Below are 27,187 nucleotides of genomic sequence, written 5' to 3'. Positions count from 1 at the left end.
GAGAGGAGTCAGACAAGGAAGACACCAAGTCTGCCAGCCAGTGATGGTGGGGGTGGAGGTGGGCTTTCGGGGAAGGGATGGGGGCAACATTGAGCTGAAAGTCACTTGGACCAAAAGGATATAGATAGGGCTTTCTAGGCATGAATACAATCACTGTGTGCAAATCAGGGTAGTAATCAGAAACCTAACGATTCCAGCTTCTGCTGATTTAAGTGCCAATCAGAAATCTGGTCTCTGTGGACATAAACCTGTGTTGATTCATGTGCTAATTATAAATCTATGCTGCATGTCTTCTCTGTCCTGGAACTGGGCTAAATCACAAACTTGGGCAGGAGTACATGCGATAATTACCAATTCAGAGATCCACATGCTAATTGCTGTCTCGAGTTGATTCATGTGCTAGTTACAATTTTGGGATTAAATTAGTAGAGTAATCAAAAGGTGTTTTATTCATAGTGAAGAAGAGCAGACTGAATGAAGCTAACAGCCTGGGTTCAAATCCCAGCTCTGCTACTGAGCAGCTGAGTGACTTTGGGCAAGTTCTCTTCTCTGGGGCTCAGCTTCATTCCTGTAAAGAGGAGACGGGGCTGATAGTACCTCAAATGGCCATTGGGAGGATTAAATGAGATAAGACATGTAAAGCGTTGTGAGTAGTGTCTGGCACCTAAATTCTTACTCCGTAAGTGCTAGCTGTAATAATGACGACAATATGCAGCCAACAGTTACTGTCCTGATTTCGTTTAATCCTCGTAGCGGGCCCTGCCTCCAATTTCTTCACCACTACCACCCTTCTTTAGCCCAGGTCTGGGAGCCTCGCCCTTGGAAAGCCTGCCCAGGGCTTCCCAGGGCGACCCTCAGCGTTCCCAGTTTCGCCCTCGCCCCCGCCTCTCTGAACACCAATCACAGGTCGCTCAACCTCCACTTGGGGGCAGCAACATACCGCTCAGCCGCTGCACGCGCAGTGCATTGTGGGGCGCGTAGTCTTGTGAACCGGTTAAGCGGTGGCTCGAGCCTGGCATGAGAACGGCATTTCCCAGAAGGCCAGGCGACACCCTCTGTCTCACCTTGTTCAAGTCTGGAGGCCAAGGCCTCGCCCTCTCTGAGAGCGCGCCTCCAGAGCGGCGCGGGGGATTATGGGTTGTAGAGACTGAACCTCGCGCTCGGAGGCGGGGGTGCTGCGCAGGCGCCAGCACTCTGTCTCGCCAGCCGGACCTTAGTAGATGGGTTAAGGACACACTTTCCGGTCGGGAGCCGCAGCCGTCGGAACTGAAGTTAGGGCAGCGGTGGAAGCTACGTAGTCCCTTACTCCAGAAAGAGCGAGACCCCTACCACTCTGTATGTCCTGGAGCCAGCTCAGCCACCGTCTGGCTCTCCGGCATCTCCACTATCCCTGGTCAGCTCTCCAGCCTGTTCATGTAGCTTCGGTCTCAAAAAAAAAAAAAATATCTCCCCCCTTTTCTCTTTTCCTTCATAGATACTCACCCACACCTTTAAAAAAAAAAAACCTATGGTAATATTAAACCATGCACAAAAATAGAGTACTATAATGATCCTCCAGGTACCCATCACCGTTCTTCAACAATTATCAAGAGGTGACCAATCTTGTTTTTTCCGCCTCCCTCCCCACCTAATTAGTTTAAAGCAAATCCCAGACTTCATAGAATTTCACCCATAAATACTTATATGTATCTCTAAAATATGTTTTTTTTTCCCAACAGAAAAGAAAAGCTTTATTAGAACGGAAAGTACACTTGCAGATGTGGAAGCGGGCCTGAGCAAGAGAAGCGTGGCTCAAAGGCCTAAAATTTAAGGTTCTTTAACAATAACATCTCTATCACACCTAAAATGAATCATTCCTTAATATTATCTAATATACAACCCATCTCCAAATTCCCTGATTGTCTTATAAGTGTCTTTTAACTGTTGGCTTGTTGAAGTCGGAATCCAAACAGGATACGTGTATTGCATTTTGTTGGTACCTCTTTCGGTATTAGACTATGACAGTTTCCCGTTTCCCCTCATTCATCTCACAGTCTGATTTGGTTGCACTTCTTGGTGTCCTTTAATATGTTCCTCTGTTCCCTGTATGTCCCGCAAACAGGTAGATCTAGAGGCTAGGTCAGATTCAGTTATAATTTGGGCTAAGTACACTTCACGGGTGTTATTGAGTTCTATCAGGAGGCACATATAATGTCTGGATTTTTTTTTTTTTTGTAATGTCAGTATCCAATGTTAGATCTGAATGTTGTCAGCCTAATCTCTCCATTATAAAACCACAGCCAGATTTCAGGAAGAAAGTGTCTACATGCTCTCCCCTCAATCTCTCTCCCTCTATTCCACAAAAATGATGTTGTGTTTAGCTAAAGCCTTTCCTTGTTGCTCAACTCAAGGGGTAATTCTCTATCCTCAATTCACTGGTCCTTCAATAACAGGCCTGTGCTATGCTGTGCAGTACAGTAGCCACTAGCCACACAAGTGGCTATTGAGGGTTTAACTAGTCCTAATTGAGATGTACTGTTAGTATAAAATACACACTGGGATTTCAAAGACTTAGCAAAAAAAAAAAAAAAAGTAAAATATCTCAAGAATTTTAAAAATATTGATAACACATTGAAATGATAGTATTGGGATATATTAATAATAAAATGTATGAGTGAGATAATTTATTAAAATTACTTTCACCTGTTTCTTTTTACTTTTATGGGAGCTACTAGAAATTTTAAAATCACATATGTGGCCCACATAGTATTTCTATTAGAAAGCGCTGTTCTAGACCAGTGGTTTTCAAAGTGTGATCTCTGGAGCAGCATCAGCATCACATGACAACTTGTTAAAGTGAAAATTAAAAGGAAACTTCAACTAAAATTGGAGTCAAGAGGGCCTGCAGGGGGTAGCTCTCACACCCTACCACTCATTGTCAATTACCCCAAACAGGAAGAGACATACCTTGCATCTGCATCAGAAAGATGCTTTCTACTTTACTACCCCAGCGTTAGGAAAGAAGATTTTCTCTTTGCTGGGCAACAACTCAAGCAATGAGATATTGTCACAACTCAGCTAATGAAAAGCTACTACACTCCAGACTTTCCTCTATGAAAGAACAATTCCTCTCCTTCATTCTTCAGATTTGTCTATGCTTTGCCTTAACTTGCATGTCCCAAATTGCAATTCTTTGCTGTTCCCTAATAAACCCATTTTTGCTGGTAAAATAATTATTTTATTTTTTTAGGTCAACATTAGAAAAGCAAATTCTTTGTTGTCCTGGACGTACTGAACCATAGTCTCTGAGGATGGGACCCGGCGATCTGAATTTTAATGAGTCCTCCAGATAATTTCTAGCTGAAAATTCCCCTCATGGTTTCTGTGACACCACACTCTCCCAAACCTATACACTTCTCACCTCTTCATTGTTAACGCCCTTATCTTGGCACCATTCAATCCCACCTGGACTACCACAGTTGCTTATAAAACTGTTTTCCCTGCCTCTAATCTTGTGCCCTACTTGTCCTCACACCACAGATTGGGGCAGGGGATCTTTTAAAACTATAAATCACATCACATTACTTCCCTGCTTAAAACCTTCCGATGACTTCTCATTGCACTTAGAGTAAGATCCAAACTCCTTCCTGTGGCCCCTGCAGCTCCCATCACATGGCCATTGCTGCCTCCCCATCCTCACTGGCCCCCATCCTCTGACTCCCTGTTCACTCTTTCTGCCCAGCCACGACACCTTTCTCGCTGTTCTGCACACACTCACAGCTCTTTCCTGCCTCTGGGACTTTGTGTTGGCCCTTCCCTCTTATGGGAACATGGTTCTCTCAGACTTTGTGGGGTTGACTTTCTCTTTTTCTTCAGGTCTCAGCTAAGATGCCCCCATCTCAGTGCTGCCATTGTGCCACCCCAGCTAAAGCCCAATTCCTCCATACCCACATTCACACAATATTACACACCTTCTATTCTCTGTATGGCATGTACCGCACACCGTTCTTCCTCTTCTTCACTCATTTGTTTGTCTCTGCCACTATGATGTAAGCATACGAGGGCAGAGATTCATCTCTCTTGCTCACCACTTTGTCCCCAGCTCCCCACATGGTGCCTGCACACAGTAGGTGCTCAATAAGGTCTGTTCACTGGCTCAGTGAGTGAACTGCTGCAGCTGTTCCTCCTGAGTCCCTCTTGCTGTCTCCACCTACCCTGAAGTCAGAGTATGTTGGCATCCACAATGTTTGAAATATAGGAACATTCCTCATGATAATCCTGATTTCTGGCTTCTGACACATTAAGAGATCTGACAGCACGATGCCCACTTTCCTATGTGGGCACAGTTGCTATGCCTGTGAAGGCCTGACAAGGATACAGAAACCACTCCCATATTAGAACACAGGGGCATTAACACATGAAGGTGGTTATACAGCAGATGAAGGACATGAGGGGCCAAATAGGAGCTACTGAAGCAATTGGAAATTAACAGAAGTGGGAAGCCACCGCAATCCCAGGCTGCAGTAACAAAGGAAGGAGGTGTTGTCACCAGAGCCCAGAGACAAAGTCATCTAATAGAAGCTGAAAACCCAGTTGGATGGTCTAGCTGGCTGGAGCTGTGGAGGAGGCACAACCACAGGGAGAGAGGGGAGAATTACCCTGACCTCTTCCTCTCACTCCCAAGACTCCTGCCACTGCTTTTCATTGGAGGAATTCCATGTGAATCCAGATGAAGGGAGAGAATGGAAACTGTGACCTATCATGCAGGCAGAAAGGGGAAGGCATGGAACAAGTCTGGGAGCAAATACAGCCCAGAACAGCACAGCATGGGTTCCCTAGTGCCTCAGGGTTCCCACCATGCCTTGTTGTCCCACATCAAGCCCTGCTCACTGATTTACATTACCTGTGATGTCTGGCTACTTTAGGATTAGAGTGAGAGTCGAGTTTACAAACCCGGTGTTTCAGTTACCTATTGCTGCATAACAGATTATCCCAAAATTTAGCAACCATTTTCTTTTTACTCTGACTTTATGGATCAGAAGGGTTGGGTGGGGCTGTTTTCTCTTGGCATCTGTCATATAAAGTCAGATGTTGACTGGTGTTGAAAACGCGACTGGGCTGGTGTCCAAGGTGACTGCCTCACATGGCTGTCAGCTGTTGACCAGAGCAACTATATGTGGCCACTCCAGTATGATGATTTTACTTCATGCTGGCTTCTCCTGGAGCATGTGTCCCAAATATCCAGGCAGAAACTATATGACCTTTTCTGACTTGGCCTTAGAAGTCACACAGCATCACTTCTGCTGCTATCAGTTAAGTCAATCACCAGCTCACTCAGATTCAAGATGAGGCTACACAGTTCCCATCTCTTGATGTGAGAAATTGGTGGCCACATCTTGCTACAAAGAATGTTCTTTGAGGCACTGATATGAGTTCTTTTTTCTCCTGACTCTAGACATTCTCCTAAGATGAACTTCTCCATTGGAGTCTAGTGGCTTTGATGAGCATCTACTTTGCTACAATTCCCAGCCCTATTTCAGCCCAGATTCTTTCTTGATGTATAGAATGGCTACCAACTGGGTGCTCCCTGCTCCCTCTCCCTCAACAATTGCTTACACACGTCAAAATATCTGGATTCAGGTAATTCTGATACCCAGTTGCTGGTTGGGAATCATTACTCTTCAAGGTGATCTTTAGCTTTCTTACTGTGGCATTTAGGGCCTCTATCATCCCCCATTATATAGATCTTGATTTGGCTCTGGCTTCATCTCTCTGTCTTGGACTTTAGGGATTCATTGAGACTGATCTCGAAGTGATTTCTTACCTACATACCTTATACAGGCTCTTATATTTGACTGACTGTATTCCTCTCATTTTAAGACACAGATCTGGGGTTACCGCCTCCATGAAAGACTTCCCAAGCACTTTGTTAGGGCCCATATGTTTACTGCATTTCAGGAGACTGTCTGTGGGGCCTGCCATTGCATCTGCTTCCTGCCTGGCCTTTGTGAATGGTCAACATGGAGCCATTTAATGGATTGTGGAAGTCAGTTATAATGAGATTTCCAAAGAATTATACCTCCCTATTTATACTCTTTCATAGTCCTCTCTCCTTGAATCTGCCTTGGACGTAAAGTGACTTGCTTTAACCAATAAATGTGACAGAAGTCACCCCTGGCCATTTCCGGCCTAAGCCTTAGGCCTGACAGGTTTTGATTTTATACACTTGGGAGCCCTGAACTCCCTGTTGGGGATGCCACATGGAAAGGCCATGTGAAGAGGCCACATAGAAAGACCATATGGGGAACTGAGGAAGCCAGATAACAGCGAGAAGTGATGTCCCTGATATCTGACCTCAGTTTAGATGTTCCAGCTATCCCTCAGCCATTTGAGCTGTCCTGAAGAACCAGACATGTAAGTAAAAAATACCTCTTTGATGTTCTAGTTTTAGCTGAAATCACGTGGAACAGAGACAAACCATTTCTGCTATGCCCTATTTCTGCTATGTTGTTTTAAGTAGCTTAAAACAACAAGCATGTTATTATTACTTGCTCAGGACAGTGAGCAAGTAATAATAACATGCTTGTTGTTTTAAGCTACTTAGGGGGATTTTTGTTATGCAGCAATAGCTTCCTGATACAGGCTAAATGAACTGTTTTCTATTTATCAGTGGACTTCACAGAGGAAGAGGAAGAACGTTACTCTCAACATAAATAAACTCACTGCCCAGATCAGGCCTGGCATATTGGATGCATTTGTTTATTTGCTTATTCTTTCATTCATTCATTGACTCACTCATTCATTATTTCACCAGATATTTATTGAGATCCTGCTATGTGTGAGGCTCTGTTCTAGGTGTCGGAGATACAATGGCGACAAGACAGACAAAATCATGGAGTTCATGTAATTTAAAGTGTGATTTCAGTAGAAGAGAAATCATCTTGGGTAATGTATCAGAATGGTTGGCCAAAGACAGGGAAGAAAGCAAGAATGTATTATAGAACAGAAGCATAATATCACCCCAGTTGGATTTATATTTCAGCCATTTGGGGGAAAATATCAATTTGGAGTCTCGTCTTACATGATAAATTAAAATAAATTCCAGAGTAAAATGTGGGAAGAAAATGACACAATAAAAGTCTTGAAGATGAAAGAAATATTTAATGATCTCTGGTAGGGACTTTCTGAACTTCAAAGTGGGAGAACAAATCACCAAGGAGAAGATTGATGGAGTTGACTGTATAAAGAGTTGAATATTCTGTATATCCAAAAAGGGCATGACTAAAATTGAAGTTAAATAGTAGAGAAAAATATTTACGACAGATATGATAGAAAAATAGTTAATATAATGTAATGAAGATATTAATAAATTAGTGTGGAATTAACATGAAAAGCTAATACCCAAAAGAAAGATGGGCAAATTAATACGAGAAGACAATTTACAGAAGAAATACAAGTAGCCAAATAAAGATGAAAGCCAAGTATATCCCCAGTAACATTTGAATAATTTGCCACTTGAAATACTGAGATGCATCTCTTTCGAAACCTGTCAAATCAGCAAAGATGTTTGAAATGTGGTTCCCTATAGCTGAAGAGAGTTCACAGGAATGCGAGACCCCATTCACCGTAGTTGGTATGTGAATGGGAATGAACCTTTTGAAGAAGGATTGGGCAGCCTGAGTCCACAGCCTAAAAATCCATATCTGTTGATCCACCATTTACATTTCTAAGATTAGCCCCTGGAAAGAATCCAGGAAGTAGTAAAAGACTTCACTACAGGGATTTTCATGGCATCACTTTTAAAAATTTATTTATTTAAATTAGTTTCAAGTATACAGTACATTGGTTAGACATCTATATAGTTTATAAAATGATCCCTCCAATTGCTCCCTCCCTCCCCCGGCCCTCCACCTAGCCATTATATTAATGGCATCGTGGCATTATTTTTTAATAATAGCAAAAACAAAGATCCAGAGGATGTCAATTGATGTTTGAAGATAAAAGAGCTCTTTGATAATGTGAGAAATGTGAGAAGGGAAATGTTGGCTTGAATGAAGTTAAACGAGCTGCTTTGTTGCAGGAATTTTCATTAACATGCTAGAGTCTATTATCATTAACGTGATAACTGTATAAGAGAGTACTTCCTTGACATTATTTTCTGAAGTTATTTAGTCAGGAAGCCTGTATCAGTTAGCTGTTGCTGGAGGTTTCTTCCACCTCATTCTATTGGTCAAATCCCAAGACCTGCTCAGATTCAAGGGGTGGGGAAATAGACTCCACTCTTTGATGGAAGTTGCTGTGAAGTCCAATGGCAAAGGGCAAAGAGACAGAGGAGTGAAAAATTGGAGTCATTTTAGTTGTCTACCAGAGCTCTTTCTTAATCAGAGTATTAAAACATTTAATGGTTAAATATTAAAAACTTTCCTTCTAAGATCTGAAATAAGACAAAGAGAACCCCCAAATCTCAGTGGTTTAACACTGTCAATGTAGGAAACGTCCAAACCTGTAAAGAATTTTTATGAGTTTATTTGAGCTAAACTTATGACAATTGCCGGGAAGCAAGATCTCAAATGTTTCAGAGAATACCAGTTTTGCAGTGTTTGAAATTAAGGAGGGAATGTAAAGAAGATTACATGAAGGTAGGATAAAGCAAAGCAGGGATTGGATTACAAAATAGTTAAGATTATGTGCTCTCTTGAGGGTGATTATGCCTTTGAGGGGTCTTATTTCAGCATTTCAAAGGTGTGTTAACCTAGATGCACATAAAGGATAGACAGGGCAGGCTTAAAAACCTTTTACTAAAGAAGTTATAATCCTGGGACATGCTTACCCATCAGACCTGACTAGTTAGGAATTTATGACTTATTATAGCACCCTTTTTCTGTCCACAAGGCAATCTATTTTTCCTTTACACCATAGTGTAATGTAGAGAGTAGGGTGGATTTGCTTCTCAGAGTCATTCTGGGATTCAAGCTCCTACCTTCCATCTGGCAGCTCTGGGCTCCTTTAGTTCCCCTCGCCCTGCCCCCACAAGTCCTCTCCATCAGTGGATGTTGAAAGAGGTAAGTGCCACAAGTAAGAGGGTTTTAGAATCACCAGGAGGTTGGATTCAACAGATTTGCTCACTTGCCCTTGGCCCAACATATCTGACTGCAAGGAAGGATGGGAAATGTAGTCTAGCTGTGTGTGGAGGAGCAAAGGGAAGAACTTTTGGTGAGCAATTAGCTAGTCTCTGCTGCACATTTTGGAACATGTTATATCTAAAAATAGAAAAGGGTTGTTTTTTCTTGTTTATTGCCTATCTTTCTCCACTAGGATATAAGCTCCTTGAGGGAAGCTTTGTTTACCATTGCATCCCCATTGCTCATCCACCTATCTAAGAAATATGTGTTGAATAGATGAATGAATGTGAGTGAATAAAAAAATCAGTAACTTCAGAGGATATAATATTATGAACACACTAAGACTATTTCTAAGGAGATTTTAGAAATGAGGAATTGCTCATATATAATGAGCACTTAGGATATAGATCAGGTAGGATATGAACCCTATAACAGAACTCAATATAACAGTGGTTTACACAATACAGAACTTGATTTTTCTTTTACCAATAGGCCAAGTATAAACAGTATAGGGCTTCATGGCATCGGTATGAAGGTTTCATAGCATCAGAGATCCAAGCTGCTTTTACCTACGGCCCTGTCATCCCTAGGGGTGTGCCCTAGCCTGTGTGGTCCAAGATGGCTCCCAACACATCCAAGTTCCAAGCAGTGGGAAGGGGAAAAGGGAAATGGAGACTTACCTCACAGTTCTTTCTGAGCGTAGCTGAACCGAGAAATGAAATATTAGCTTTGGCATCTGATTTATTCTGCCCTCTGTACTGTGAGGGTCATCTCCTTGGTTCCAGGGCAAAGAGCAGATGTATAACAGTGAGGTCAGGTTACAGATGAGCAGTCTCCTATAGCTGCTCATTCCAGGGTAATACAAATTGCTTGCAAAATGAGCAGGATGCAAATTTCCATATATGATATATTCAGAAATACATAAAAATATGCTCAATAAAAAGACGGGAAGGAACTATAACAAAACGTTAATGAAGCTGTCTCAGAAAGTAGGTGAATTTTATTTTGCTGTATTTTTTCAAAATTTTTATAATGAGCAATCAATATCATATCTTTAAATTTTTACTTATTGTGACATATGGAACACCTGCCAAAAATATACAAAAGCACAGAATAATGAATCATTTAGCGAACACCTGGGCCTCCATCTCCGCAGGAAGAAAGAGGTCATCAATATATTCTAGAAAATGTTTTGTCCTTTTTTGCAAAGCTTGCTCTTCCTTTGGCAGATAACCACCATTTTGATTTGCTGGGCTCCCTTTCTTGCCTTTCTTAATAGTCTTTTTACTTATCTATGCTTCCTAAATACTGTAGTCTAATCTGGACTATTTATAAACTTTAGGTAAATGGGAACTATATTGTATGTACTCTTTTGTATAGGGCTGTTTTCTTTCGCTCAGCACTCTGTGAGATAAATCCATGTTGTTGCAAGTATTAATATCTACTGTATTCTAGGTATCTACTGTATTTATTCTCATTATTACATAATATTCTATTGTATGAATGTGCTACAATATATGTACCCATTCTCCTGTGACAAGTATTTGTGTAGATTCCTCTGAAAGGCTTTAAAATGGGGCAGCTGTAAAGAGCCTTTCACAGGCTTCCTAGCATCCATTCGCTAGTCTCTCTGGGATACAGATAGAGGGGTAGAAGTTCTGAGTAACCTAAAGAGATAATGCCAAACTGTTTCCAGAGTGGTTAAACCACTTCCACTCCTTCAGCAGTGTACGAGAGTTTCTGGTGCTCCATGTCTTCACCATACCTGATATTGTCAGATTTTGAGACTTTTATCATTTCTGGGGATAAAGGGGAAGGTGCGAAGCAGTTTTGCACTGCTATCATAATTTGCATTTTTCACTGAAGTTGAGCACCTTTTCATACCTTTATTGCCACTTAGAGTTCCTTTTTTGTAAAGTGTTTTCGTGAGTTTTGCTCGTTTTTCTTTTGGGGTTGGCTGTTTGTTTTTAAGAAGTCCTTTATATATGCCTGACTCAAATTCTTTGTCTATATTATATGTTGCAAATACCTTCTCCCACTCCGTGATCATTTTCCAAACAAATTCCAAACATCTTATTATTTTATCCAAAAAAATTAGTAAATAGGTATCTCTAAGCAATAATGACCTTTTAAAATATAAATATAACCACATTACTCTAAGATATCTTTTGATGAACACAAATTCTTAATGTTAATTAGTCAAATGTAACAACCTTGTCTTTTTTTTTTTTTTTTAACTTTCAGTCCCTTTAATTATGTGCTATCAGCCTTGTCTCTTATGTTAGTGCTTTTGGGTCTTGATTAAGAAATCTTTTCCTTCCTTAAGGTTATGAATTTATTATCCTACATTATCTTTTAAAAACTTTTGTTTTACCTTTCACTCTAGGTCCCTAATCTACCTAGAGTTAATTTCTGTGTACGACATGAGATAGGATGCTAATATAACTTTCATCTATTTAGAGAGCAAACTAGCTCAACCCATTCATTGAAAAGACCATCTTCTGTCGCATATCAGGTGGCCATGTATACATGGGTATATTTCTAGACTCTGTTCTGTTCTAAATCATTGATCGCTGCATTAATTCCCATAGCTTTATAATAAATCTTGATATCAGGTAGGGTGAAACCACTTACCTTGTTATTCTGTAAAAATATCTCTGTTATACTACTTGGCCTTTTATATTTCTGTATAAAATTTAGTTTCCACCTACAGGTTCCACAAGAAACAACTTTTAGAATCTAGACTATGAATGAATTGAATAAATAGTAAATCCAGAGAAAAACTGATATTCAATTCAATAACATGATCTATCATATAACTCCATCTATTTAGATTTTTAAAAAATCTTTCATAAAGTTTCCCTGTACAGACTTTTCACATAGTTTGTTAGATTTATTACTCAACTATTTATGCTAATATAAGTAGTTACTTTTCTTTACTTTTATTTGTTTTATGGCTGATATTTAGCAATAAATTGATTTTTGTAGATTAATTTTATATACAGCAACCTAGCCAAATTCTGTTATGAATTCCAATGAAAATTAGTCTATAAAGTCTTATTAATTCTCTATAACCAGAATCATATAATCTATTAATAATGATGCTAATAACTTTTATTTATTTTCCTGATTTACTGTGGAGTCAAGGTCTCTAGGACAAAATTGAACAGAAGGAAAGACAACAGAAATCTTTGTCTTATTCCAAATCTTAGAAGGAAAGCTTTTAATATTTAACCAGTAAATGTTTTAATACTTCGCCATATATGGTGTTCACTGAAGGTTTTGGTGTGCTATTTCCAAATTTAAAAATTCACTTCTGTTTCTAGTTTGCTATAAATTTAAATCATGAATCAATGTTGAATTTTATCGCATACTTTTTTGGCATCTGTTGAGGTTATCAAATGCTTTACCCCTTAACCTGTTAATGTGCTGGTTTATGTGCTGGTTAATTTGCTTGCATTTTTGCTATAACTCTAACTTGGTCTTGATCTATTCAAATATTGCCTCTACCTTATTCTTCTGGGACTACAATAAAATGAGTTTAAAATTCTTGTTCGTCCTATCTTTTTTTTCTACTGAATTCTGCATAGTTTCTTTTGACCAACCTTCTTTTTTCAGCTATGTCTAATCTGTTAAATACATCTATTTAGTTTTTAATTCCAATGATTGTCTTTTTCAGTTCTTGAATTACATTTTGTTTTATATTCTAATATGCTCTCTCACTTTTCATAGTGTCCAGTTCCCTGATAAAATTTTCAAACGTGTGTTTTGTTTTCTTGAAAGTACCCGTAGCCATATTATAGTCTGTATCTGACAATTCCAGTATCTGAAGTGCCGCAACTTGCACAGCTAGAGGGTTAACTTGAGGGGGTGCCACAGAGGATTAAGAAAAACACAGAGACATGATATATACAGAAGCTGAGGCCAGGTGAGACACTGCACTCTGATGGAGATACAGTGACCCTGAGGCAAGCTCAGCGCGTTTATTATATATAAAATGGAACAAGAAGCGGATGGGAGTCTTGTTCTTGGAACTTGAAACTCGCTGGCGACAATAATCTCCCGGAGGCCCGTCTGTACCCAGATATCTGTGCTAAACCACAAGCAGCCGTCTGTTCTTTGCTTCTCTGCCCTTGGCAGATTGCAACTCAGACAACTGTGGCTTTGCCCATGCTTTGACCGTAAGTCCTGACTCAGGCTTTGGCCACAGGTCCAGTCCAGATCCGGCTCTCTACATGAAGTGTTCACGTATATGTTCTCATATGTGTTGATTCTGCTGGTTGTCATTTATGGTGTCTTAGATTTGTAGGAAGAATCTGAACACTTAATACGGTGGTATGTTACTCCAGAGGGGACATTTGCTTACTCCTGTCAGTCACCTGGGTACACTCTTAAACCAGGACGAGGCCTAGATTTACTAGCCTCACTCCGTGGATACAGGGGTAAGTTGTAAATTCATGTGAAGGTTAGGTAACTTCTGGCTCACTCTTACTTGAGTGTGATGGTCTTCAGATTCCAACTTAAAATGAGGAACTGATATTCAGACCTCCAGTCTGGTGAGCCTGGGCCTTCACTTTTGCCTCCTATGTATCAAACTGTCTTCTGGATTGGAAAACACCCTCAGAACAAAGTGAGGGCATTTGAGTTTGGATTTCTCTCTTGTTTTACCCTGGATTTTGGACAGTATTTCCTTACTCTTTTACTAGTGCTTTGCTGCTTTTAGTAATTTTCTCCATATTTTTCATCCTGCAGTTTTGTTTGCTCTCCAGTGGAGTCTGGTTTCTGATTTTGTAGAACACTGTTACTGGCAGCAGAAGTCTTATATTTTTTTCTCTCACAAAATTGACTTTGTTTGTGTTTTCTGAAATTGAAATACCTTTATTTTTTCCTGATTATATAGGTTAAAAATACTTCCTGCGGAAAAACAAATCAAATTTTAAAAATAAAGAAAATATGTCATCTAAATTCTACCACCTGACTCCACGACCGACAGCTACTGAGCAGATCGGATTCACTGCTCACTGCCTCACTCCGCTTCCTCTGCAGCCATGTCTGACAAACCCGATATAGCTGAGATTGAGAAATTTGATATGTCAAAATTGAAGAAGACAGAAACGCAAGAGAAAAAACCCACTGACATCAAAAGAAACAATTGAACAGGAGAAGCAAGCAGGCGAATCGTAATGAGGCACGCACCGCCACTATGCACTGTCCATTCCACAAGCGTTGCCTTCTTATTTACTTCTTTCAGCTGTTTAACTTTGTAAGATGCAAAGAGGTTGCATCAAGTTTCAATAATTGTGCTGCCCTTTTTCACATCCAAGAACTACTGACAGTGAAGGCTGCACCTGCCTCTCTCACAGGCCTGTCTGGCTGGCAAGGAAGGAAAAGAACTTGCATGTTGGTGAAGGCAGAAGCTGGGTGGGACGACGGTGAAATCTAGAGTGAAACCAAGCTGGTCCAAGGTGTCCTGCAGGCTGTAAAATGCAGTTTAATCAGAGTGCTATTTTTTTGTTGTTGTTCACATGATTTTAATTATTTGGAATGCACAATTTTTTTAGTATGCAAATAAAAAGTTTTAAAACCTGAAAAAAATGAAATAAATTCTACCACCCAGAGATAACCATTGTTGATATTCTCCTGACTAGACATTCACACTTTTTCTATGCAGTTATATGCAATTTGATGTATATAATTATGTATATGTTACATATAAACGTATTATATATAATACGGCATCATGTTACACACACTGCTGTTATCATATATTTCCTTTACTTTCAAACTTGTTTTGCCCCTACCCTCCCCATCTTCTATTTTGACCCAGGTCATCAATATTACCAATGTAAGCAGCCTGAGGTGTATCCTTTTAATTGCTTTCTCCACCATCACTCAAATATGTAAATGTAAATACACATATTTGTAAGGGATTCTTTTTGGTCACTGTTTGGGGATTGTACTATATTTACTTCTCTGCATCTTGCTTTTCTCAGGTAAGAACCCTTCAAATCAGCTTGTAGAGTTCTAATTCACTTGTAATGACTGCATTTATGACATGGATGAACTACAATTGCTAAATCTATTTATTGCTTTAATTATATTTTAAAAGCCTCAGTTTACAAATAAAAAGTCAGCCATTGTGATCTAAGTTGGCTGCCCACTGCCAGCGCCACTTCCTTGCAGCTGTGGTGCAAGCATGTGTCCTGCACTCTGCCAATTAAATACACCCATGTTTAAAAATTTTTTTAACTTGAAAAATTTTCAAAAGACCGAAAAGTAGACAGAAGAGTATGAGAAATTCTTAATAATCTATCTACTTCCAACACCATCCAAGACTGGCCCATCTTTTCCTATTCATTCCCCTCTCCTGTACTGTTAGTTAGCAAATCCCAGATACATTTTATCTGTAAATATTTTGGTACTCACATCAGAATTTGATTTTAAAGAGAGCGAGGAGAAGAAGGCAACCCGTAAAATTGATTCTGATTCAAATGACAGAAGTCTTAGCAGAAAATCTGAGTGGCATCAGGGTTTGGGTAGCCCCAGGACTGATTCTCTGGCCCTCCCAGAGATTCAGTTGTCTTCCTAACATCTTTGAACTCATTCCCTTTTCTGTTTAAACTAGTTAGAGTGGCTTTTACTGTATGCAACAAAGAACACTGACTGCTATTTTTCGGTCAGGTGTAACTTGACCAGAGCCAGGGGGTGGGCATATGTAGTTGCCATCTTCATACTACGAAGCAGCAGGTTCTTTGAGACAGGGGCAGGCATGGGAGATGTCATGGGTATCTATTGTGCTGATGACCCAGCGCCCCTCTTTCCTTCTGGGAGTTACACTCTTTGTTTTAGTGGGAGTCTCCCAGAACAAGACCCTGTGAAGAGGATTCGAGTTCAAGTTATTTACTTAGGAGGTTCAGAGAACACCTTCAGGTAGTGGGGGAAGGGAGACAGGGAAGGGCTGCTGCCAGGAGAGATTGAGACACTTCACAGATCTCAAGCGGGGAGGGAGGATAGCCCTGCTTCCTGTGTGGGTGGGTTGACACCCAGTCAGCTGGGTGACCTCCATCTCAGCCTCTTCCTTCACCCAGTGGAGTGAAGACCATGGAGTAGAGACCTGCTCAGGCTGGCATTCTGTGGTCTGTACCAGTACAGTCATACCGATTGCTAAAATATTGAGATACTTCTCTTTTGATTGGTAAAGAGCTTCTACCCTACATCCTACAGACATTTGTCATCACCTCAGTTTGTCCTCTTGGGGCACTTCAGACTTCCCCACATCTCAGCAGCTAAACGGGGGCTCAGGACTCTGACCCAAAACTATGGCCATATCTGTTCTGATTGGATGGCGCCTAGGTGTGCTGGCTATTAGACTGAATACTGGGGACAGCCTAGGCCTGGCTGGAGTTGGGAAGATCAGATCAGGAGTCTGAGGCTGAGAGTTTGAGGGAGGATTTTTATCAAGGTGAGCCCAGAACTAGAGACTCGAGGTACTATAACAATAACAATAATGATAATGATTAACATCCATTGCACATTACAGTGTGCCAGGCAGCCATCTTTCTAATAGACCTCACAAAATCCTCACAATAAACTGGCCCATTGCAGCAGCCTGGCTCCCCACTCCCATCCCTGCTCCCCACAGTCTGCTCCCCATGCCAAACCAGAGGGAGCCAGTGAACACCAGAGTCAGATCAGGGTCCTCCTGGCTCAGAGCCTCTTCCAGTCTCTGATAGTCCCTGGCTCACTCTGCTCCAGCCACCTTGAGAGGCCTGGGGTACCAGTACAGCTGCCAGAGCCTGTTTCCATGCTCACGCCAGACCTGGCAGTGTTGATGGTGAGGGGTAGAGGGCAGTGTTTGTTCTTTAGGGACAAGACTCAACCAGGCCTGGGTAATGACAGCTGTTAACAGTGTTAAACAAAAACTTTCATGGCCAAAAGCTTTTCTGAAAGGTTTATTGAGCCAAATGCTAGCCAGAAAAAGGACCAGGTCCTGGGGCATGCAGTCTAAACCACCAGCAGCAGAGCTAGATGGCGAAGACAACTCATCTGCCATCCTGGAGCTGGCAGGCTCTTTTATACAATGAGTTTGGAGAAGAAAGATGTAAGTTGTTTTGAAAGAATTTACATTGGCTACCGAGAAAGAGGGTGGGAGAAGGTGAGGCAAGGCTAGTTCTCGGATATTTGCATTGTCTGTAAGGAAGAAGTATTTGCTCCTTTGGATTAATGGTGGGCAACAGTCCAGGAAGTTCACAAGTAAGCAAGAAGCTGAGGTGCCTGGGTTTGGTGATGACTGGTGGTGGGCCACTCGGCTATTCTCTAGATAATCACAGAAATAGCCTGCTGGAAGTAAATTCAAAGTTTCAACATACACTCAGGAACATAAGCATCTTTTGTTGCTTTTGCCCTTTAATTGTTAACTGATTAGCTTTTCTTGTCTTTTCCTTCCACCCTCTGGCCGCTGTAATTTAATTTAGGCCATCTCAAAATTTTCTCCTTGTCAGCAGCTAGTGCTGCCTTGGACTGGGCCCTGACCCTCCTCCAGACTCCCCACCCCCCTCCCACCCCCAACAGACACTCAGCGTCTATCTCATGACCGGCATCCAGTTCCTCTTTTTCTCCTGAGCTCAGGCCCAGGGAGCTGTGGGGTGTGACGCCTGGAAGGAGGAGGGGGGCTTCCTGCTGCTGGCCCATCCCCCCAGTGCTCTAACCTCAGGTTCCTCCTTCCCCAGCCCCAGTTCAGGATCCTGCTGAGGGCCAGAAGTCTTTGTCTCCTCCTGGGTGGCCTCCCTCAGTCCTCTCTTCCAGCCACTTCCTCATTGGTTGGGGCAATCCAGCCTGGCCCAGTGGTTACCACATCATCACCCCGACTCCCAATCTATGTCTGTGATGTGTCTATTCCTCTCCCGCCTTCTCTGTGTCACTGGTTTTCTCCTTTGCTATTTTCCACCTGGGTTCTTTTTGCTTTCTCTCTAAAGGTCAAATATCTGTCCTTAGGTCCTGCATTCCATTTTCATCTTTATTTGCTGTGTGACTTTAGGCAAGTGTCTTTACCTTTCTGTAAAATAGGGAAGAAGAGAGCATCTACCCCTGAAGGGTGTCGTGGAGGTTAAATGAGTTAACACTTGGGACAGAGTACCTGCATGTCAGCAGTGCATGAATATCCTATGACCATCACAAGATTCTGATTATTTAATGGTTAGAGCTGGTGCTTGTAAAAAGCTGACAAGTGTCAGTCCCTATTCTAGAAACATTAATTTATTTGATACCCACAACACCCTATGAAGTAGATACTATTTTACTCCTCATTTTATAGAAGAAACTGAGGCCCAGAGAGGTTGAGTGACAAGGCAGAGCTAGCGTTAATCATAGCCAGCCACTGATCCTCCTGCTACAATGATATCTGACCCCTGCTTGGGTATGGAGGTTGAGATGACATATGTACTTTTTGCCCTTCATGTCCAGCCATTGGGGGCTACAGCATGGCCCCTGGGTGTCTGAGCATGATTCTTTCTGGTGTTATCTTCCTCTGTCCCTCCTCCCCTATTATCCCCTCCCTCCTGCCACCACCCACCTCAGACTTCCTCCTTCACTTGGTTGGACACTACGCCACATCCCACCGGCCCTTGGACTGTGGTGTCCAGCAGCATTGCCTACGCCATGGGGGGCCTTGGACCCTCCAACAGGCTCCTGCTCCTGCCTCTCCTTCTGACTGTGGGTGGTGAGTCGGGGGCTTCTGCAGCTGCCTCCTGAGTCCCTGGGCTCAGCTTGGGGCAGGGCAGGGAGCAGTATGGAAACAGAAAACCAAAAGAGAGGGTTGGGATGAGAGCGGATCCTCAGCCCCGCAAACCTTATGGGTCTCTCCCAGGACCTGATCCCCCAACATTTGGCCTCCGATAGAGGCAGGGGGAAGGACTCTAAGGGTGTTGTAACAGGACGAGTCGGTGTAGAAGTAACACAGTCCAGTGGCCATTACGCCAGCCACAAGTCCTATCTACCAGATGTAGCTCTCCACCCTCGGTCCCGAGCTATCAGAACCCACCCTCCCCAGCTTCTACTCCTACCCACAGGTCATAGCCCCTGAGCTGCAGTTGACCTTCTTTCTCTCTCCTCAGGTCTCAGCGCTGTCCAGGCCCAGAGCGGTAGGCCTAGATCCTGCAATTCCCCTCCCCACTTCCCAAAGACCTCCCCATCTCTGTCTCTTACCAAATCTCTCCAAACCTACCCCTGCAAACACTTCCTCCCAATTCCCAACTCCCAGTGACCTCCCCTGACCCCTGTCCCACATACATTCCCAGAATGCAATTGTTCTGTGGTGAGCCCTGGTGTGCTGGCGGGGATTGTGCTGGGGGACCTGGTGCTGACCCTCCTCATCGCCCTGGCAGTGTACTCCCTGGGCCGGCTAGTCCCTCGGGGGCGAGGGGCCGTGGATGGTGAGTGGGGCTGGCAGGGGATGGCCTGGGATGCTTTGAGGACTTGTCTGGAGGGGAGGGGTAAACTCCCAAGACACAACCATCCAAAAGGATGGTGATGGAGGGACTGATTTTGCATCAATCAAGTAGTCCCCAATTCACCACCTTGTCTGTTTCTGCACCCCACAACACTCCCCACCCCAGCAGTGACCCGGAAACAGCGCACTGCTGAGACAGAGTCGACTTATCAGGTGAGGAAACCAGCTTCTCTTCCTCACATCTCACTCCTGCCCTGAGGGTGTCTGTCCTAAATACCCACCCCCATCGCTGCCCCCCCGCCCCCGTCGCTTTAGAACCTAAAGCAGCCCCTCAAACCCTTGAAGATTAATCTTCCTTAGTCTTTTAATCTTCTGTCCAAAACTACTTTCGGTGATCACTCATGACCTTATGCTCAGCTTAAAATGTGTGGAGAGGAAATGTAGGGATGGTGCAGGCCTTAGCCAGGAAACAGTCTCCGTATTGTTCTGGAAAAGCCTAGCCCAAGATAGGCTGATTTCTGGGAGCTCTCATAAAGGCAGAGGATATAACTCTAGCTTGGTAATTCTAAAGAGCAAAGTTCTAGAATTTTGAGGGGCAAGGGTCCTGCATCCCTTTGAGAAACTGATGAAAGCTAGAGACTCCTCAGAAAAATCCACACAAAAAATACAAAATCGTGTATGTAATTTAGAGATGATGCAAGTACCCTTGAAATCCTCCTCAAGAACCATGATGCAGATGGAGACATCTTTTCATTTCCTGCCCATCGACATCTTTCTTAACTCTTTAGGGGGTCATGAGCTCCTCTGAGAATCTCATGGAAGCCAAATAGACCCCTCCCCAGAAAGATGCACACCCAGACCAGACATATGCATATGATTTCAGGGGTTCTGTCTGACACCTGCTTCTTGGGGCCATAGACCCTTCCCCAGCAACTGTGAGCCCTGCTCTGTGATGTCTGTTTTATTTGTTGGCAACCAGCTTTGCTTTGCCTCACTCGTGGATAAAATGTCTTTTTGTAAAGTGTAAGAATCTTGAGTCTGGCTGATGTCCAGAAGACTGAAGAGGGTTTCTAGTTACTGGAGGCAATGAAATTTTAAGGCAAAGCATTGCTTCACTTTATTGATTTCTTTGGTGGAATTTGTTGAGCACCTATATGTGTAGATGCTGGGGACACAGCAGCAGAGCTTACATCCTAGATGGGAAGACGTATTTGAAGCAAATTAACAAATAAGATCAGTTTGGAAGGTATCATGAAGGAATAAAGCAGACTGATGTGACAGTGACTGGGGTGTGGGAGGAAGAAACTACAGATGGAGAATTCAAGAAGTGCCTCTCAGAGGAAGTGACATGAGCGGAGAGTTGAAGGGGGAGAAGGAACCAGGCAGAGAGAATGGTATGTGTGTGCAAGGGCCCTGAGGCAGGGCATAATGATGAGGCAGAGTACAAAGGGGAACTTTGAATGCATTTAAATAAAATCTACATCTCTAACATGGCTGCAATGTTGAAGAAGCTACCAGGGGCTTTGCAGGCCACTGAGAGAAGACTGGATTTTGTTTTATTTGGTGGACCCCTTCCACTGATGGTCCCAACCCTTGTCCATTCCTTTAGGAACTCCAAGGTCAGAGGTCAGATGTCTACAGTGACCTCAACACACAGAGGCAGTATTACAAATGAGCCCAAATCATAGCAATCAACAACATGATACCTGGATTCAGCCATTCCTGATGCCTACCCAGCACCCTATTCCTACTCCCACCAAGATACAGATCCACACAGTGCCCTACCTGAGAAATCAGACTTTTTCCCAACCCTGCCCACAAATAAACTTGAAGCACAAAACACTGCTGAGTTACTCCAGATCCCTGGGCCGAGGGGATGTGGATATGTGGGGTTCTGGGAGGGTGGGTCATGGACCCAGAAACAGCTAAATAGGAGGGAAGCTTTGGGGACCCTGGGGTTCCTTGAACAATAATTAGAAGTAGAGGTAGTTCAATTGCTTTATTCCAACCCAAAGGGTGAAGTGAGTTTCCTGTGCCACCAACACAATCCAGGACGAGAGGATCAGAAGTCGAAGGTCACAGTTACAGGGGGATTAGCCCCTGCCAGGCATATTGATGTAGATTTTGCCATCCTCTGGGGGTGGGGGAGAGAAAGCATGAGGCATGACCACCCACCACCCACCACATCTCCACCTCCCTTGGGACCCTGTGCCTCAGGGGTTTCCTCAGGAGTTCCCCCCCAAGCAATGCCACCAGGGTTTCCCCGGCAGTGCCTCCAGGGCTTCCCCGGGGGCCCCCTCCGTGGGGACCTCCACCCTAGGGACACCACCCCCTTCAAGCCCGGCCTGTTCCTGTCCTCACCTTGGGTGGGCCTGCTGCGTGGGCGCGCACACACAAACACCACAGCCACGATTAGCAGGGATACCACTGCATCCGTGGCCACAAGCCCTGCTAGGAGTGGCAGCGAGAGGGGCCCACATCCAGAACAGGAAGCTGGACGGTGGGGGCCAAAACAAGAAGATGGCTGAGGGGGGTTCCAGGCCTTCAAGATCGTGTTTTGGGCATATGGGCAGAGGAAGTCCCTGGGGGATGTCCCAGGTTCCCTGGAGTTGTGCTTGGGGGATGAAAAGGGAAATGGAGATCCAGAGAGAGTCTGGGGGTGTCCCAGCGTAGTGAGACATATGCTATGCTTTGGGCAAAGTGGGTACTCCTGAAGAGAGGCTGGGGGTTGGCCAAATCCATGGGGCTTCAATTTAGTGATGAGGGCAGTGAGATGGGGATCTGCAGAGGGCTGCAGATCCCCTGGGGACTCTGATGTGGAGATGAGAGATGAGATGGTTAGCTGGAGAGCAGCTGCGGGGTTCTAGGGCCCTCGGGCCACGCTTTAGGGATGGAAGCAGTACCTGAAGTAGCATGGTAAAGGGGAAGGAGTGCTGATTTCTCACCTGGGATTGTCTGAGCTGTAGCCACTGTGGAAAGAGAGGGAAGGTAGTCAGCAGGGAGAGGTGGTTCCCAAAATAAGATGCAAGGAAAGGTGATGTCCTGAGAAGTAACCTCCATTCCAGAAAGGTCAAATGAGAAAGAGGGGCCAAATGGGAGAGGAGCTCGCAGAGATTCAGAGAGAGAAGAGGCAAAGACTCAGCGGTGAGAAGAAGAGATTAACAGGCAGGCAGGCAGGCACTCTAGAACTCAGCTTCCCTCCCCCAGAGAACTAGGCCCTAAATCCAACTGATCTTTGGAAAGGGAAGGGACACTGGGAGAAGGACTCACCTTCAGCATCCCTCCCTTCAGATGCCACCCAAGCCACCCCTTTCACCCCCACCTTAACTGTTGGCTTTACCTGGGAGCAGAAGCAGGAACAGGATGTTGCCTTGAAGGACCATGGTGAGCTGGAGGCTGGAAGGGTTCTGGCAAAGGGCTTTTGCCCAGAGAAGTTCTGATGAACGGTGGGGGAGTTGAGAAGCAGCAATAGCGGATGTCACCCTGCTGGTGGCAAGACCATCTGCTTCCGGTATGTGTGTGGGGGAGGAGGAGAGGTGGTGGGTCCCTGTGACTGCCTTTGGGGATAAACTGGGGGAGAGGGGTCAGAGAGACCAGGGAGGCTGCTACAATTGTCCAGGTGAGAGATGACAGGTGGACCAAGGTGTGAGCCCTGGGGGAGATTCTGGAAAGATTTTGAAGGTAGAGCCAACAAAACTTGTTGGAGTAGATAAAGGTGAGTATGATAGAGAGGAATCTAGAATGACCAAAGCTTCTGGCCTGAGCAGCTGAAAAGATGAAGCATCCTTTGACAGGATGGCGAAGGAGGGGAAGCAGGTTTTAGGCGGAAGGTGCCAAGGTTTGGGTCTACTTAGTTAGAACTGTCTGATAGGTCTCCCTGTGGAGAAGTAGAATGACCACAGCTGCCTCTATGAGTTCAGGGGTTAAGTCTGGCCCTGAGATGTAAATTTGAGGGGTCGAAGGCTCATGGATGGTATTTAAAGCCAGGAGACTGGATGAGATCACCAAGGAAGCGAGTACAGACAGAGAACCATTCTCCTGTCCCCCCAGAATGGGGGAAGAGGAGGAAACGCCAGGGAAACTGAGAAGTAGCTGCAAGTGAGGGAGGAGAACCAGGACAGCATGGAGTCTTGAAAGCAGGGGAGAAATATGATTCACTGGTCAGTGCTGTGGCTGGTCACCAAGATGGGAACTGAGAACAGCCTCCCACTGGAATGTCAGTTGGCTTGAGGGCTGGAAATTCCTCCCTGCTTAGTTCACAGTTATATCACAGCACCCAGCAAAGTGCTTCCCCTGAGATAATACATTATTTTAAATGATGAATGAATGAGAACTGACTTCTGAAAAAGGAGTTGACGTGGGGAAAAGGGAGAAATTTGAGTTCACCTATATCACTTTTACCTACAGATCTTTCCAACCTGGAGACAAGGAAGTCCAAATCCCCAGCTCCCTCTTCCCCCCAGGACCCAGGAATATTGCCCAGGGCCCAGGAGTCGAGGTCTCCAGCACCCCCTAGACACAGACCCAGAAGTCCAGGCCGCCAGTGCCCTCCTACTTCAGAAGCCCAGTATCCCAGGCCCATTTCCCTCACCAAAAGGTACGAAGACCCCCCCAGCTCCCTCTTCCTCTACACTCAGGAGTCCTGCGCTCAAAGTCAGCCCCGCCCATTCAGAGCCTGAGTTTGCTCAAGCGCAAAGCGGGGACTCCCGAACTGTGGGCGGGGCCATACCCAGGACTGGGCGGGGCCAGAACCCCGTTTTAAAAACTCGCGGGGGACCGGACCCAAGATCGGGGACCCGGCGGCGGCTCCGCGGGGTAACAGCAAGGCTGGCGCAGCGCCGAGGCCGGGGCCCTGGGGGCCCGCAATCCGCTCCACGGAATCCCCGAGGTAATGGAGAAGCGGGAGGTGAGGCCCGCTCGGCCCCAAAAGAGTGAGGGGCCGAGAGTCAGATTCTTGAGGCCCCGAGGGACTGAGCTGGAGCATCAAGTCCTGGGTCCTGAGACTGAGAGTACCCAGTGTTTGGTGGGAAGACAGGGTCGTGATAGAGAAGCTGATGGGATTCTGGACTCCTAGGTCCTGGGGGAAAGGGGACTGGGGATCCGGAACCCTGGGTCCCGGGCGTGAAAGGGCAAGAAGCCGGGACCCCTAGGCCCTGTGGGAGTAGGGGGCTGACGGCCCGGACTCCTTCCTTTAGAAAGCGGTGCTGGATTGAGCCCTTGGGGCCATGGTTGTTTAAAATGAGCAACGGGTCTCAATGGGGAAGGTCTGGTGCCTGGCCATAGGGTCCACGCCGGCGGTGACTCTGCCCCGGCCGCGTGACTTTCCGAGTCGCCACCCATCCCGGGTCCTGGGGCTGAGTAGGAATTCCCCACGTGCGGGGATTCCACTAGCGCGGCGCTTGGCTGCGCGCCCCGCCTACCAGCCGGACACCTGGGGCGCGCGACTGGAAGGAAGGGGGAGATGGAAGATTCCTTTGCGCGAGCGCCGTGACGTCAGCGCGTCGCGTCTGGCCTGTTTCCGAGCCTGCTCCCCCCGCCCGCCCCGCCCCCCGCGCTTAACATGTCCTCAGTCGGAACTCGGAAGAGTGAGGTTTGAGGACTCGGGCTTCCTGAAGGTCAGGACTCCTGGGTCTTGGGGACGTGGGTGCTAGGCTCTGGACTCCTGCGGGATGGGGCCTAGACTCCTAGGTATGAAGGTGGAGACGGAGTCTAGACCTCTGTATCTCTAAGTTGCTAGGGGGCCGTTGACTCGTGGTTCCCTCGGGAAAGGGGCTGGGGACGCCTGGTTTCCGAGGAGAGTATCAGGGCAGCTTCTTGTGCAGAGAGCTGTTGGGAACCTGGATTTGCGTGTCCAAAATGTGATGCCCGGCGACTCCCGAGGCCTCAGGACTGGGAGGTCTGGGGCGGGGGGAGGGTGGGGGAGACATTTTACGGAAGTGTGGGGAGAGGGGGCGCAGAGGGGCGCCTTCCTCCCCCGTCCTCAGTTTCCACGACGCTGGTGGAAAGTTGGGTCAGAGGGGAAATTGCGGAGCAAAAGGAAGGAAACGGCGGAGGCGGGCGCCGCACCCGAAATCTTAGATTGGCTTTGGCGTTCTCAGGCAGCATCAGTGTGCCAGTTTTTCCGCGCGGGAGGGCGAGGAGGGCACCCAGATCCACTCCCCGGTGCACTTGGGTCCTGATTACTTCTTCCCATTCCCCTTCCCGCAGTGAGCCGGAGTGAGCGTAGCCACTGCCCATCACAGACAGTGAAGAAGCTCCTGGAAGAACAGAGGCGCCGCCAGCAACAGCCTGACGCGGGTGGAGCACCGGTGAGGCCTATGAAGCGCAGTCAACTGCAGCTGTCAGGAGGCCTTCTCCTGTTGGGCAGGGACTTGCTGGCTTGCTGGGTCCTCAGGGATGATAAGAGATGTCGTCCTTAGATACCCTATAGGTGAGGAATGGATGCTGAGGAATCTGCCAGATAAATTTACCCTCGTTCCTTTTTGCTTATGTCTCTACAGGGACAGTTCCCGCCTTCCCTGGCCCAGCCCCTGACCCCATCTGTGAATGAGGGTGAGGTTGGTAAGTCTGGAAACTTATCTCCTTCCCTCAACTCCCTGCCCCACCTTCCTTTAGGAACTCAAACATCCCAACTCTTAGGACTTTAGGGGACTTAGGAGTGAGGCCCTGATTCTTGTTGGGACCCAATGGAAATTTGATCTCCCAGATTCTCTGTAGCCGAGCAGTCTATGCGCACAGCCCTTGGGTGTCCCAGGGGCCCTGGAAGTCTCGGCTCTCAACACTTCAGCAGCCTAGGAGTTAAAGTACCAGAAGTCCAACCTTCTAACTCCTTGGTGGCCCACGATCCTAGGTTCCAGTCCCTGGCTGTCCCGAAATACTAGCTTTCATTACCTTGGGAGACTCTAGGCCCTCATACAGGTCCTCTAGCCTTAGCTGTGACTTCCGTACCTCTGGTAACTAGGCCTGTCCCTGCTCCTCCTCTCACATGCAGGCCACACTTACTTCTCAGCACACCAGGAGACTGTGGGTTCTGGACTTGGCAGCCTGGCCCCCACCGCGGGCTTTCCAGATTGGAACCCCAACACGCATGCTGCCTACACAGACAGCCCCTACTCTTACCCTACTGCTGCTGAAGGTTTCCTAACTCCTGACTTCTACCCATCCTCGGACCCAGGGCAGCCGTGTCCATTTTCCCAGGGTATGGAGGTAAGATACAGAATGGGAACAGGATGCCGAAGGGCTTCCAAAATTCCCAGTTGCCTTCATGTGGCGTTCTGAGATGTTTGTGGCTGGGTTACAATCCCATTCCTTAGGGCAAAGTTGAAGCCCAAAAAGTCCAAGTTCGCTTTGCACAGGTGGGACACACAGCCACTTTACCTGGCGTTTTGTATGTGTAGGTGTGTGTGGTGGGTTGAGAAGAGAGACTCCTCAGCTGACTGGCTCTCCCCACCGTCTGTACCCTTCAGGAGCCCCTGGATACCCGGCTTTATGCAGAACCTTCCCTGACACAGATGGGATCCTGGAAGCCTTCTGGACTCCCCTCAGGGCCCCCACAATTGCCCCCTGTGGTCACTGGACCATCCCTGGACACAGCCCGTGCTCATATGCTGGCGTTGGGGCCACAACTATTGGCCCAGGA

The 27,187-nt window shown here is 45.6% G+C and overlaps 3 protein-coding genes and 1 pseudogene across 7 annotated transcripts in view; 3 read left to right on the top strand and 1 right to left on the bottom strand.

Moving 5' to 3' along the window:
* The first annotated feature begins 14,071 nt into the window (after positions 1-14,071).
* Positions 14,072-14,335, top strand: LOC105306663 (annotated as a pseudogene).
* A 2,720-nt stretch (positions 14,336-17,055) lies between these two features.
* TYROBP (TYRO protein tyrosine kinase binding protein) lies at positions 17,056-21,236 on the top strand. Its single transcript, XM_011381819.2, has 6 exons — positions 17,056-17,202; positions 18,678-18,819; positions 19,214-19,240; positions 19,397-19,531; positions 19,715-19,761; positions 21,158-21,236. The coding sequence occupies exons 1-6, from the start codon at positions 17,182-17,184 to the stop codon at positions 21,221-21,223; spliced, it is 438 nt and encodes a 145-aa protein (XP_011380121.2). The 5' UTR covers positions 17,056-17,181; the 3' UTR covers positions 21,224-21,236.
* A 296-nt stretch (positions 21,237-21,532) lies between these two features.
* HCST (hematopoietic cell signal transducer) lies at positions 21,533-24,288 on the bottom strand. 5 transcript variants are annotated; one of them, XM_023524213.1, is made up of 5 exons: positions 24,140-24,288; positions 22,889-23,118; positions 22,452-22,517; positions 21,910-22,041; positions 21,533-21,682 (listed from the first exon to the last, which is right to left on the bottom strand). In XM_023524213.1, exons 1-5 carry the CDS (start codon positions 24,214-24,216, stop codon positions 21,642-21,644), a joined length of 546 nt encoding a protein of 181 aa, XP_023379981.1. In that variant the 5' UTR covers positions 24,217-24,288; the 3' UTR covers positions 21,533-21,641. The 5 variants fall into 5 exon arrangements, with proteins under 5 accessions (XP_023379981.1, XP_023379982.1, XP_023379983.1 ...); XM_023524214.1 differs by having other exon boundaries at positions 22,889-23,034; XM_023524215.1 differs by having other exon boundaries at positions 22,889-23,031.
* Positions 24,289-24,457: 169 nt separating this feature from the next.
* NFKBID (NFKB inhibitor delta) overlaps positions 24,458-27,187 on the top strand; it is an 8,426-nt gene continuing 5,696 nt past the window's right edge. The window contains exons 1-4 of the mRNA XM_023524212.1: positions 24,458-25,236; positions 25,756-25,856; positions 26,049-26,109; positions 26,540-26,754. Of these exons, the coding sequence (XP_023379980.1) occupies positions 25,218-25,236; positions 25,756-25,856; positions 26,049-26,109; positions 26,540-26,754 (396 nt within the window). The 5' untranslated portion in view covers positions 24,458-25,217. The remainder of the gene's footprint in view (positions 25,237-25,755; positions 25,857-26,048; positions 26,110-26,539; positions 26,755-27,187) is intronic.

The sequence above is a fragment of the Pteropus vampyrus genome, unplaced genomic scaffold (genome assembly GCF_000151845.1).
Source record: "Pteropus vampyrus isolate Shadow unplaced genomic scaffold, Pvam_2.0 Scaffold452, whole genome shotgun sequence".
Taxonomy (NCBI): domain Eukaryota; kingdom Metazoa; phylum Chordata; class Mammalia; order Chiroptera; family Pteropodidae; genus Pteropus; species Pteropus vampyrus.
This window is presented reverse-complemented; position numbering and strand designations above follow the sequence as displayed.